This window comes from Crassostrea angulata, chromosome 1 (genome assembly GCF_025612915.1).
Source record: "Crassostrea angulata isolate pt1a10 chromosome 1, ASM2561291v2, whole genome shotgun sequence".
Classification (NCBI taxonomy): Eukaryota; Metazoa; Mollusca; class Bivalvia; order Ostreida; family Ostreidae; genus Magallana; species Magallana angulata.
Genome location: NC_069111.1, coordinates 5,063,016 through 5,078,411, shown reverse-complemented (window position 1 = coordinate 5,078,411; position 15,396 = coordinate 5,063,016). Strand labels below are relative to the sequence as shown.

At 34.0% G+C, this 15,396-nt stretch overlaps 1 protein-coding gene across 1 annotated transcript; it reads left to right on the top strand.

The window, feature by feature from the left end:
- Positions 1-237: 237 nt before the first annotated feature.
- Positions 238-7,909, top strand: LOC128155709 (uncharacterized). The gene is made up of 4 exons (XM_052817559.1): positions 238-1,920; positions 3,027-3,074; positions 3,179-3,232; positions 6,296-7,909. Exons 1-4 carry the CDS (start codon positions 1,893-1,895, stop codon positions 6,685-6,687), a joined length of 522 nt encoding a protein of 173 aa, XP_052673519.1. The 5' UTR covers positions 238-1,892; the 3' UTR covers positions 6,688-7,909.
- The last annotated feature ends 7,487 nt before the right edge of the window (positions 7,910-15,396 follow it).

Sequence of the window (15,396 nt, the reverse complement as noted above, 5' to 3'; positions counted from 1 at the left end):
ATACACAATAATTAGCCAAATTTTTGGTCGGTATATTTTTAGAAATCCTCTACAGGAAGATGACAACTCTCCAATCGACAAGGACCAGTTTACAAGCGTTTACATCATAATTTCTATTTCTATTGCTACAGTCATCTTTATAAGTTTGCTTATTGGAATAATTTGTTTTATACACAAAAGGAGAAGTGGAAATCGACAAAGTAAGCATACCATTTTGTGACCATTTCAATACAAGCGTATACTATTTTAAAAAAGTAATTTATTTTATCTTATACGTGTGGTGAATATTATCCGTGTGACATATCGTAGCTTCATAAACGGCTGATGCTTTATCAAATACTTTTGGTCAAGATTTTTTTTAACGCAGCTCATCAGTGTCCAATTGCAAATTTTTGGAGATTTTTCTGCATGTTCCACTTCATTATATCTACTACCAAAATTGATAAAATAAATTTTGTCGAAGAAATGAAGGAAAAAACATTGATGTGTAGCTAATAAAACTACAAATCACATTAGCTATCAAGGAATTAATCCTGACGATTTGATGAAAACAGAACGCATTAGTTATGTTTCTATACATAAAAACTTACCGAAATGATGCATCCAAAGACTTTTATTTTATCACCACGGGCACCAGTAAGCATCCCTCATAACTTTTAATTTCAAATCATTTGTATTTGTTTTATAAAACATTAACAACTATTCCTCGTTCACATCGATTCAAACTATCGAGAATTTGCAACTTTGTGCATGTCAACAAACTTGACCATTCAAGTTGTCAGTATTTCCATTTAAGAGATCAAGGTCTAAGAAAAAATATTTTGAGATATATAACAACATTTCAAGGTGTATTTCAATAAAGCTTTAAATTAAAAACATCTATGAATAGAGATTAATACATGGCGAACTCTTTATCTCATCCCATCTCAACCCGAGACTCCAATATTAGTCCGAGTGCCGACGGTTTATTTAAACAATAGCACGCTTTATTTACTATCAATCAACGTTTAAGGAAAATCAGGGTATAGAGAAGGATGGAACCCGAAACTATATCTTAGATAGTACAAGTGAAGCTGTTAAAGAAATGGACGCGCTTATAAACGTTCTCAAACAACTTGCTTTAACAGTATGGATATAAATTTATGAATTGAATCTGACAGGAAACTTACGAAATTACAATGGAAGAACTTGACTCATTACCAAGTTGCTCAGAATGTAAGTTTCTATGAAGTAAAGAAGATAGTGTTTCATCTCAGATGACGGACCCCTTCTATTGAACAACATAGACAACTTTTCTAGTGCCTAATGAGCTAATGAGTTTTGTAATCCGAAAAATTCATCGCTTTTTATAATTAATTATCATCCTTATATGGAATTTGATTTTATTAAAAATCTTTGGATTTAGATATATGATATAAACAATAATCACATTGTTGTTTTGATTTTGTCCCTCGGTGGTACGGGCATGGGCCGATATTAACCGTTCGTGCTAATACCAGGACCGAGATCAAAGCAACACTGAAAACTGCGTATTTTCGACGTTCAAATGTATTTACCAATATCAGCCCGTGGGCCTTCGGCCCTTAGGTGGATATTGGAGTCTCTGGTTGATATGGGGTGTGATACAGATTTTGCCATATATTACTTATTGTTTTGCCTCGGACAAGAATGTCTCGACGTCATTGAATGAATCGCGTCACGTGGTTGCCTTATAAAGTTCTTTACACGGCAAGCGTCAAAATTTATACGGCAACATGGCGGACGTAACGTTATTTTAGCTGAATTTTTTACACAAGCGTTCGACCATACCTTTAAATTTAAAGCCCCAAAATATTTAGAGTGACCCCTCCCCTTTGCTCGTGACATAATATTACGAATTTACAATAGCATCCATGTTTGCACAAACGACTGACGAGGAAGGTAAAAAATTAGAGAATTAAGCTATAAATTTAATTTTTATATGTTATCTTTTGTTTGTTTACATATCAAACTGTAGGTCCTCGACAAAGCAAAACACTTTTTAGGTTTGTTACTGACTGTTCAAAGAATTTTGTGGTGTCGGTAAAGTCCATAGAAGGTTCGGCTCCGCCAAATATTTGTAAACAGTCAGTAACAAATCTAACAAGTAATAGTATCCTCTATTCATTATATATTTGGTATAAAATACAAGAATTTGCAGATGACGCTGGAAAAAGTTTTTCAGATGATATAAAATCTTGTTATCTATCAAATATATGATAAAAACAACAATACATGCCGAAACTTGTATCGGACCCAAATCGACTCTCGACCAATATCAGACCGATGGCCAAAAGCCAGAGGGCTGATATTTGAGTCTCGGGTTGATATGGGGGGGGGGGGGGTTACAGATTTTGCCGTGTATTATTCTCAATGTATTACATATCAAGTATATAATAGACATGTGAAAGTCGTATTTCAGGAGACTTGCACTCTATACTTTCAATGTATTTCAACTGTATTGCGCTAGGTTTCAATAACTGCATAACAAATTAAAATATTGCATCATCGATTAGGCTGAAAGAAATCAATCCGTATCTTTTAAGGGTGGTCACAAAAGCTTCACATTATAAATCAAATCGTATGGGATAAATAAATATCTAGTATTGTGTGAGTTTATAATTGTTTTATCAAACTCGTTTGAATACTTAAATTCGCTCGGCAAGCCTCGCGAATATATACAACATTGCAACTTGTTCGATAAAGCAAATATAAAATCACACAAATAGATATCCTCTATTTATTTAACTTCTATACATTTTTGAGTAATTTTATCGATTTAAAGCACAGTACATGAAATTAGGTTTGTTAAAACATTTTTTATTCAACCTCAGGCCCTGGGGCCTTAAAAATTAGACGAGCTCACTTTTGATCTCAGTCTCACATTTATGAATGAAATATATAGTGGGAAAGTGAGACTGAGATCAAAAGTGAGCTCGTCTAACTTTTATGGCCCCGGTCTGATTGCTATAACCATCATATGTCATTAATTTCTACTGCAATTATAGATACACCCAATGCACATCAACTAACAACAGATTGTCCTCTGCTCGAAGGTAAAATATAAAAATGTATTTCAATGCCACTTTCTCATATAAGCTATAAGTTGAGTTACTTAAATATTTACAATTTTTAACTACACATTATTTACCTATTGTAGTTGCCCCTAATGAGAACTTATCACCTAGAAGACATTATACAGTGGCTAGAAACGGTAAGTCACAACAGTATTATATTTCGTTGGACTATATATTCTACTCTGTCCAAGGCATCTTCTTCCACCTCTTTTTAGTTCACCTGAGCTGAAAGCTCAAGGAGCTATTCTGATCACATTTTGTCCGTCGTCCGTCTGTCTGTCCGTCCGTCTGTAAATTTTTTTCATTTTGAATTTCTTCTCTAAAACTGTTTAACCAATTTCAACCAAAATCGACACATAACAGCCTTATGGGAAGGCAAAAAAATTGCAGAAATGAAAGACCGATCTTTTTTTAAAGTGGAGAAAACCTTGAAAATGTAGAAAAGGGGGTGGCATTTTAAAAAATCTTCTTAAGAACTACTGAGTCAAATTCAACGTCATTTAGCATAAATATTGCAAAAATTATGGGCTAATTCTGCTTCAAATCTGAGTTATTACAAAAGTAATAATAAAGGAAATGCGTGTTTCGATCAGATTATATTTTCAAGTTTGGTATTCCATACTTCTAAAACGGAACGATGTAAAAGTAGGTTCTTTGTTTAAAGAAGCCATGTTGAATGATAAACAGGTCGATCTGACTAATGCTGTGCAACAGTTCGCGTGCAAAGGGAATCTTTGAAACATGCAAGATACATTTGTGCCGCCTTTGTGAAGTAAATTGAGGTTAAATACACAGGGGCCAAGTCCGTTTTAACATAAATTTCAATGTAACCATAAAAAAAGAAAGGGGTCGAACTCTGACCCAGATAAAAAAAACTACCAGCTTGCTTCACTCGCAATATGCATGTATTTTTCATTAAAGTAATGTCTGAGATACACTCATGCCAAATTTCAAGTTGATGGGTCTTAAAAAAAGCGGAGATATACGTCATTATTCTCTCGAGGTCGCCAGTTTATTTTTACTCGGACATTTACCGGTGCAGGGCTCACGATGGGATTTTGCCTATGACAACAGCAGTGTTGCAACAAGTCGAGAAACATTCGCACTAATTTTTTAAAATCTCACATCAAACGTATGCTACTTACATCCTTAAATTCCGATAAAATTCCTTAAATATTCTCCAAACTGATCTTTTATTCTGCAGCCACATCAACTTCTGACCAGACCTGCCATTGTGATAGCTAATGTTAAACTCAGTTTCATTGGTTAATATTCCTGATGGTCCAATCAGAATCAGTCCTTCTCGAAGACGTCAAAAGGGCTGGCCCTGTCAGAAGTCAATGTGATTGCAGAATAAAAGTTCAGTATGTAGAGTATTTAAGGAATTTTATCGGAGTTTTTGTATGTAAGTAGCATGCGTTTGATGTAAGATATTAAAAGATTTGTGCGAATGTTTCTCGACTTGTTGCAATACTGCTGTTGTCATAGGCAAAATCCCATCGTGAGTCCTGGACCTTTCGTTTATGATGGGGAAGACCAATTAAATTTTTGAATGTTTTTGATTTGAGGAATTGAGCGCATTGAAGCACAGTTTTATTCTTCACATCTTCCTATACAGTTCATTCCACCATCTGGTGTAAGATCGACCAATAAACATTATAATAATTTTTTAAAAAACAAAATAACTAGTAAGTATTAAGGAAGAAAATGTACCTATATGCTCTCAAATATTTTGATCGCTTTATATAGTTTTGGGGGGGGGGGGGGGTTAGGGGCAGAACGAAAATATAGGGAATTAGAAGTTAAAAGTGTACCCCTACCAAAAGTTTAGTTATATATCTTGCATAAGATTTTTTTATTTTTGGTAAAAATGCTATTACATAAAGGTACAATGTCAAAGATTAAGTGTATGCAAAAATAAGTGTAAAATTCGAATACTTTACGATATTTATTTTTTGTTATTCTACCATAGGGCCATATGGTACAATATCCTTTGAACGCCCATCTAAATTCATTGTTGCTGAGGTGGGCGACATGGCCCCATGTGCCTCTTGTTGCTTAATTCCTAGCTATAAATACCTTTGTGCCCAAGCAACGTTCATCAACTAAAATGATAAAAGCCCACGTTTTCTGTTTTGAAACACCCCTTCTACTGCTTTAGGTTTAAATATACAACCATAATAGAAAGAAGTATACCGGATTTTGCATTGCAAATAACATGAAAAGCAGCCAATGATAACGTTGAAAAATTGCGCGAGGTGTCCTTAGTACTTTCATATGGAGAAAAGATGTAAATATTTTCCATTTTAAATTCTCCGTAACCCGATTTCGTTTATATTAATTTCTTCGTGGAAACATATATAGATAAAGTGAAAAAAATCTTGGATTCCCCCTTGTATTGATTTCAATTGAACGATTTTGACAAGTAGTGAATTCTCGTTAAAATTCGTCGAAAACTTACGGAAACAGTAACCAGGGACGGACTACAGTATAAACAGAATCAGTGATGACAAATCAATTTAAAATATTACAACTTAAATGCTTAAAAAATATGTTTTTGTATTTGTAGCATGTATTTCTATATCATTTTTACGATTCCGAAAAAGAAACATCAATAACAAGTTTTGTTAACTTCGATAAAATCTATTATCTATTTATGAAATTGCATTTCATATATAAATTTCCGGTGTCGATGTAATGTTATTTTCATACTTAACTAACAGCAGTGTAGTTTAGTTGCTGTGATTTTATAATTTAAAGACGATTTGATAAAATAACACTGCTAAGTCTGTTTCATACTTTAGCAATTTATTCCATTCTATAAAATGAAAGTCTAATTTAACAAGAAACGTTTATTATTAAGTTACAACAGCTACAAATGTATTCAAAGGTCGAAGATAAGAATTAAAAGACTTGAGATGATTCCAGTTCTTTAGTAAATGTTAATAGCTCTCATAACTCAAATTGTATGGCATGCATGGCAATTACACATCGGTTTACTTCAGTTTTCAAAACAACCTGACTTATTCCAATTTACCTAATTTTCTTACATTTGAATCTTATTAGCCACCGTCCCTTTCGTGCCATTCTTAATTTGTTGTACGATGAGGCGCACACAATTACAGAAACTAGGGGTGAAAATTTCTGTTAATAGATGAGTTACTAAGCTTGTTAAATCTTATTTACGTTTTCTTTATCAGATGCAACTACAAGTGTGGATCCGAGTTTTTCTGACATCGAGGATCTGGAAATGTATGGTGTGTTGATATTTATCTATGATGACAGTATTGGAATTGGACCGAGAATAAAGATTATCGAAGAATGTGGAAAATTTGGTAAATCCAAATATGTGTCTCCTCTTGATCAATGGGAACCAGAGGAAGATGTATCGTTGTATTTAATTCGCCAACCTATCGGTGATTTATCATCTCTTATGGAATTTTTGTGTGATAATGGGGACAATCTATACCAGAGAGTGAAGTCAAAAGAAATGTATTTTGTTCTGACCTTTGAAAGAATTGTATGGCAAAGAAACCAAATTCGATTTCTTAAATACGATTTTTTCTATAATGCAAAAACACGGACGATTTAACCTTACTTCTCGGGTGAACTATCTTTAGTTTACATTTTGCCTGTGATGCGAATACAATGACAAAAAACTATGGCGCGGTCTTCTCGCAATGGCAGATGATTGCTAGTACTTTCAGTTTTTAAAATGTAATCACGGACTTCAATGCAAGCCCTTTTGATTTTGCTGTGTAGAAAGTTATAAAATTTAAGCTGCTTGGTCCGATTTTTTTGTTATTACAGTATTAAATTTTTTCCATACAAACCAATTATCTTAGAAAGTTTGGACTTTCTCCTATTTACACGAGCAGAATCAGTCTCCTTTCAAAGTTAGAAATATTCAAAGTAAATAAAAAAAATCTTTTTGGGCAAAAAAAATAAATAAAACAAACCAAAGTGCATCACGGGAATTTTTAGAAAAGGAAACCGTTTGGTTTTCGTCCCCCGAATGATTGGGGTTATTCAACCTGCATGCTATGCATCGATTGTAAATAAACCAAACTTCAGAAATATTAGCAAACAAAACGTATATATGTTTTTTTGTAACTTGTCTGATTATTTCGACCTTAATTTAATGCGATGTCAAGTCGTTATACAACCATACCGGTCTCGTCGTCAGGGGTAAAATTTAACATAAAGCGAAATAACGCGGTACCCTTTTATGTCGTTTGTTTGTTAGCAAATTTTGTACGCATTTTTCATTGAAATTTGGCTTAATTGACTAGAAAAAAAATACTGCAATGTCTATCATTACACATATACTAAGCATAACCATCGTTTAAAAAGCGTGCATAAAATTTGATATAAAATCGGACCAAGCAGCTTTAAAAAAAGTTATTAGTCAATAGGCTCTGACGTGACAACAAACGTGCAAAACATCAACTGTAAAGAGACTGTAGGTTTACATGACTGGTTATTGCAAATTTTTGTATACGTACTGAAGTCGTATTATGATAGGATTGTCAAGATCACAACTAAAGCATTGTATTATCAATATTGCATGACATCTATGTACCAAAGGGAATATTTTTTGTTACGCTTGTAAAGATCACACGGAGATAATGTATGCGATTTGTCTTAAGTCTCTTCTGATACCTAAAACGTTGCATTAATAATCGTCACAAATCAATGCAAAACTCTTTGGCAAGTGTAAGTCAGGAATAAAAAATATCAATAATGTCAAAGGGAAATAAATGAACATCTGATATATATATATATATATATATATATATATATATATATATATATATATATATATAAGAAGCACTAACAAACCAACAACACTCGTTATCTATAGTGTCGGATCGAAAGATACATGTACACGGTTATAAGATGAGATATAAAAAAAGCACTAAAAATAACCAACGACACGAACAATAAAGTAAAATATTGTCAAATTTTCGGGACGACCCGTCCCTTTATCAGAAGGGACGGGTCTGAAGAAGGGACGGGTCGTTCCGAAAATTTGACAATATTTTACTTTATTGTTCGTGTCGTTGGTTATTTTTAGTGCTTATATATATATATATATATATATATATATATATATATATATATATATATATATATATATATTTGTTCATATATATGTTCGTTCTTTGTCTACTCGATTAATAAAGTGTGATGTGGTAGTTTCGAATTTCAGGCAAGTTTTAGATGTGAATAAGACAGTTGACAGCCAGGAATTTAGTATTTTTTTTTAAATTTTCGATTATTACTTTTATTCTATTTTAAGGGAGCCGACTTTGGTGTTCAATGCACGTGTTTTTAGCATTCTTGTAATTTGCCGGGTTTTTGCACTTTCCTAGAAAATTACTTTGATGACTTTTAATAAAATATAACACAATAGATACATGAACTTGTCAATAAGAATAGTTTCAAGTTGTATCATTCAGTAAAAGAATAATCCTCTAAACGTCAAAATTCGGCCCCCGTAATTTGCACAGGAATCGAATTTATTCATACTATATTTTGCATCATACTTTCCTTCAAACATTGAGATTTTTAAATTTTAATTTTTCGTTTTACTTTCTTACTTTGTACGTAATTAGGCATTTTCTGGATTAGCGCAGCAAAGATATGTTGTTTACATCGATTTCTCATAGATTTATGCCTCACCCTTTTTTGAAAGCATATTTTCTATATTTATAAAATGTTTTACGTGTCGTAAATATTGTAAATAAAAACAGTTATATTTATCATTCATATGCATGAAAGAAATTGAAACATGGGTGCTTTTATATATTTTTTGTAATTTAGAAAGTGCAAAATATTGTGTGCTTGTTTCTAAAAATAAAGGTATAGGATGTTTACATTTCAACTCGTCTTGACCTAATAAAAAAACAAAGCCCGAACTCAAATATGCTCTCATTCCTTCTTTAAGCACATCTGTGCGATATTGTGATAAATAACAAGAAAGTATCAAAATATTGTCTAATTCTAAATTCAATACTATAATATGTATACAATATGTATACAAGCGCTAGCCTGAAGAAAGTGAAATAGGTTTTGATCGCTTTCTTTAATATCACTTTAAAAACTTTGTTACTTTTCAAACACACTAGAATTTATTTATGCTAAACTTACTATTCATACTCTTGATTGACGCTCCGCTTCTCATTTAAATAATATAATGACATATACAAAAGTGTAACAGCAAAGTCGGGATTTTGCACTGAACTTGATTTTATTCAATTGATATTATGTTTAATCTGAGAATCTCTTTGACAAATAAGTTTTAAAGGCTCCATGCAGACCATACTTTTAGATCATAGCTAATATATTACAATATTTTGTTTTAAAAATAAATTTCTGTGCTCAAAAAGGGGCGAAATAGCGGGGTTTAGAGGACAATCTTTTATCTAAAAACTGTCATTTTATCAATAGAATTACTAGCAATAATTTTTATGACCCATGCAATAAATGTTTCCTAACTCAACTCATCTGCTAGATCCGCAAAATATTTAATTTTCCTTTGCTTCAAATACCTCAATTAACATAACGTTAAGAATTCGTACCACGCAGGAACTTATTACATTTGTACTCAGTCGCAATAATTTAATCAAATTTTACGCAATTATCATTAGCCAGGATAAGAGCAATTTCAATTATCCAGGTCAATACATTATTTGCAAACAAAATATGTACATAAACAAGGAATAAAAGCCTTACATCTAAGACAACGTAAAGAATGCAACGTGCGGCCATAAATTGTTTATATGAACCAGTGCTGTTCCTATGTATTACGAGTTTTACTCCGCTCTGACCTCATGATACGACCTAGAACGCCCTATTATACTTAATTCTCGTTGAAAATTTTGAATATTGCATTCAGTGTATATTACCTCTTATGTTTCACATTAAACATATCATGACCTATGTGACGTAGCAGGAGTAATTAATCTCATAATACAAAACAAGTATCATAACATTTTCCCCTTTTAAAAATTACAGCGTCATACTGATAGAAACACAATCAAGCACATAAATAATATATATACATTTCACAAAGAAAGAATAGAGCGAGGTTTTATCACACAGCCAGACTTAACTAATTCTTTCTGGGACACTATCTAAAATTTAAGATTTTAGATCACCCGTACCCGGATTGTCTGAATTTATAGTGATTTATACTGAATTTATAGTGGATATTGCTATATATTGGCAGCCTAGGGCCTTAGTTGGTTTCTGTTTAACGGCTTATGGGGTAGCGGATTCATAGTCACGACTCAAGAAAGTATGTGGTTAATTTCCGGTTGTTGTTCCCATTTATATTTTAATGGCGTCTCACTCGAAATAATGTTGATAACATTAAAACCAACTCTATCAGAGGTTATTATGTATAAATGCAAGCTAAACTTTCTCCACAGAGGTAATATTTTTTCACACATAACAAATACATGCAGTATAGTTTCTATTTCAGTGCCACAAAATCTACAACAGTCATCCGTTTTGATTTTTTGAGGAAGCAATAAACAGGGACAATCCTATTAAGGATTCTGTATAATAACCATTGTAATGAGGAATCAAAAGCAATTTTGAAATAATACATGTACTATCTAGGCGATGTGGAGACTTATTTGTAGATACAAATGAGTCCCAAACGAAAAGCCGCACAGACGGCAAAAGACAAGACTAAAGACTGGTTATAGGTGTGACGACGTCGACATTGTTGGTCGTGGGAGTGTTGACCAATTAATTCATCACTTCTCTGTCTCTGTTAAAAGAGTTCTTGTTTATTGGTAAGAAACAGCTTCCCAATTGTTTTCCGAAGGTATCTTTTTGCTTTTCCAATAAGACGCTCATAGAAACCATCCATCCATGGGGCAAGCTCTACTATGAGTTGCCACTTGATTTCTTCATTTGCGATATAGCTCTGAACATCTGGATTTCTAACTGTAGAGGTCTCGGTTTCTTATGAGATATTACTGGCCAGCTTGAATTATGATGCATTATCTGTAATAAGTTGTTTTGGCTTTCCCCATCGAGCTATGAATCGTCTCAATCCAAAAGAAACTCTTCTGTGCACATATCTTGTATAAGCTCTAAATAGATGGCTCTAAGTACTAAACAAGTAAACAAGCACACCCATACTTTCTTGGTGACGCCGTCTGTTGTCACATATATTGGATCAAAATGGTCTACTCCAATGTAGGTAAATGGAGAAGAAATATTTACTCTCTTTCTAGGTATGGCCCTCCTTCGTGGCTCTTGCAGATTGTACATTTCCGCAAAACTCTTTCAACTTTCATAACGTCCCTGTATAATCCAGTATGTCAAACAAACCATAGACAAGATGCAGTGATTTTCTGTGATAACTGTCTATCAGTAAATCTTTCACATGATTTTTCTTAGGAAGTAAAATTAGTGACCTAGCTCCCTCAGGTGTGCAGCTCAAAGTCTGCCAACATATCTAATTATTTCATCTTGGTCTAACATTAATCCTAACTGGTATACCAAATGATGTATCTTCTTCTCTATTGAAGCAAGTTTTACATGTCTGTAGCTCTGGATTTGAATACATTTTATCTTAAGTGTCTTTGCCACTTTACTCTGTCTCAGTCAAAGGACCAGAGGATGACTTCACTCTCTTTAGTCTCTTGATGAATCTAAGAATCCATGCTTATACTCTTATTATCTTCATGAAGGATGAGAATCGCTTGTCGTCCATGCCATATGGATTCTTAATATTCAGAACAGGCAGTCTCTGTGAATCAATGAGGACCCTCCCCAGCTAAAAGTTTTGTTTTATTCAACACTCCAGGTTTCTTGTACGCAGTCCCAATTATACTACCAATGCCACTTTCATTGGTAGGGGGCGTCCATGAAGGCTACTTATCTTTGTTCTTTTTCAACCGTGTTGGGTCATTCCACCAAAAGGTAGTTTCTCTTAAAGTGTCTATTTTAGTACCTCTGTTTGCAACATCTGCTGGATTATCATTTTAAATTACAAACCGACATTAAATGTCAATGCAACGCCAGTGTAAAACACATTGTGAGCGTCAGTTTCAGTTGATCCTCTACAAAGTTTATGCTTCGCAGACCAATTAGAGCAGCCAGAAGTTCAAGACGAGGCATGGGCATTTTCTTTGTAGGTGCTAAACTTAACGAGTCTTGGAAAATATTAGCTTACAGATGCTTGAAGTGTCAGTGATACTCTGTAGGTAAACAGCAGGGGCAAATAACTTCGCTGCCGCAATACAAAAGCACGTATTTAAGAAACTTCTCCTGGGAACCCAAAGTATCTTGGAATCTGGCATTGTTGAATTTCTCTTAAATCTGCTGCTCCCTTTCAGGGATTCAGTGATCATTTAAAAAAATATTCACATGAATGTTTTAACAAGTTTTGTTTTGATTCTATAGCTGGCACTTGATCACTTTTGTGGTTCTCCTGTATGATCGTTTGCTTCATTGTAAAAACAAACTCATTGCTGTTAACCGTTTTACATCAATATCTTGAATTTATATTAATTTCACATGTATTTGTTCTCATGTTTAAAAGTTAATGAAATACGTTATGTAATACGGTCGGTCGCAATAGAAATCATCAGAGTACTGCAAATGTCGACGGTTTCCTTATTTCTTTGAAACACCTTAGAACATAATTCATTTGATTAATGACTGTATGACTGAAAAAAAAACATTCAAACTTTTTTATATTTCCCAAAGCAGGGAGTTGCTGTACAGTGCGTCGTTTCTCTTTTCTCAGTTTTGTGTTTTAGGCCTTTTAGCTAAAATTCACTATAACTATTATCACTGCCCCCCCCCCCCCTCAAGATCAGATAAAAGACTGTATCCTTACCCGTCGCGATTCAAATTCCTCCTTTTCTTTTATGCATAGTCATCATCTACATGTATTTATACAGACGTAGAGTTTTCAACACGATTTGTTTATGTTTGACAAATTAATGTATATAGTTTACTACCAATCTGCAGTGGTATGACATATGATTGAGTTTAAAAACGCTAGATACCACCCCCCCCCTTCTTCTCACATACATGCCTTTATCTGTTTTATGAGAGTATTAACTCTACAATAATTGGCAGTTGGAGGTCACATAAAAAACAGGCTTGCATTAACTTGTCTATCAACTTCTGAATCGTCCCAATTCATTTTCTAAAAACCTGATTGGGCAAGAAGTTATGGTCGTAAGAAGACGACCTCCTATATAAGATGACCTTCTAGCAATATCCTAACAAGTGTAAGGAGAAGGGGTGGTTTTATTAAGGCTGATTGACTATCCTATCTTGGCTTGAAGCTATAACGGAAGACCTCCTCGTTGCTTGCAACGAGCTCGGCTCTAGTGTTGAAGATCTTACTGTATGTGACATTTTTAAGAATTGTTTTAAAACTACCAAAGATTCTTCTGTATAATGGCTTCAATTTAGAATTTTACACAAACTTTTTCTAGTTGGCTTCTTCCTTAAAAAATTAATATCAAAACTACTGACAGATGTGGGTTCTGTAAAAGTAATGTTGAAACTATTATACATGTGGGTTTTTTTTCTTGTGAGAAAATACAAACCCTGTGGAGTGAACTTAGTTTATGTATTTACAGAAAGACCTCTGAAAGAGTCGGATCTAATATGTCTAATATTATACTTGGCCAACTTCCATTGTCGTTTCGTAACAAAGTCATTGACTTTATAATTCTTTATATGAAACAAAAGATATTATGCTTGATTGGTTTCCTTTATTTAAAACTAAAATACAATATTGAAAGATATGCTGCAATACAAACATGTAAATTACAATATTTTGAAAAATTATGGGATAGTTGGAAAGGTTTATTTGATGCTGACATCTCATTTATTTTCATTATGAATATTTTTTCTATTTCTCTTTTTTCACTTAAACTTTTTTTTTCTTTTCATGTAAGCAAGTAACCACTAAATACTACATTTTGGTGTTTTTTCATAAGTGTGGGTTTGTATCAGTGTGTGCGTGACTGAATGTCTGTTCTGTATGTCTGTTCCTTGAAAAAGAAATAAATTATCAAAAAAAATATTGATGCAACTCTTTGTAGTACTTCTCGTACTTTTAGTCACTGGTACTGGCATGCTTCGATAATTCCCCACTGGGACTGAGAGTACATCTTCTGTAAGACTCCAGGTCAATCCAAGTATTTTCATCTTCTCTCTTGTTGATTGATCTTCAGGAGGTATAAGTTTGTAGAACTCTTTAACGTTTGATGCCAAGTCTCTCAAGTTCATAGACATACATGTACTATTGAAGATTTCCTTGCGTCCTTGTACAGGGTTTCTCCTTCTTCAATTGTATCAACTCCTGTAATAACATTGTCAGCATAAATATTACTCCTGATGTTTTCTGCTGTCTTGCTATCATAAGCACTGAAGTGATAATCTGCCAAATCTTTACACTTGTACATTCTTGTCTATCGTGGGATTATTTACATCCTTGATATTTTTCCTGTAAAAATGCCTTCTCAATATCAGATAATTTTGCTATCATTTTTAGTCTAAAGCGCAGTAAAGTAAAAATCCACATAAGTCATGCAGCATCACTGGTCATCTGTCTACTTACTTACTTACTTAGGCCTCTTCATGCCAGGTGGCACATAAGGCAGCCACACAGTCTCTCCACCCAGTCCGATTCTTTGCTTTTGCCACCACTGTTTTCCATGTTAGCTCTATCTTTTTCAGCTCACTCTCTGCTGTTCTTCGCCATGTTGTTTTAGGCCTACCCCTTTTCCTTTTCCCATCAGCTGTCCAGAAGATGCTTTCTCTGGTAATGTCGTGCTGGTCTTTTCTGAGCACATGGCAGATCCATCTCCACTTCCTTCTAGCGATTTCCACGGCTATGTCTTCTTGACCTGCCATATCTCTGAGGTCATCTGTCTAAGCACCCGTTTAAGCTGGAATATTTAGGCTGCGACCTACGCTGATGCATCGTACATGTACACAATTCTTACTTTGGTAGTGAGTTTCGTTATGTCTGTTACAGCATGATGAGGAATGTAATGCTTAATTCCCTTCTCTCCGTAGCTGCTCTAAACTTTCTCTATAATCTCCTTTTTACACTGGTCCTGAATTATCTCATCATACTTATGCTGTAATCAGAGTTACTCTGCAGCTTGTGGACCAGTGACTTGAATCTCCCATAATTATGCTAGTTCTTGATTTTCGGGAAGTTCTGGAAATTCTCCCTTCCAATGCCATGTGACCGGGTATCTGTCGTTTTCTTTCTTCAATGGGTTTTTCCATCATCTGAGGT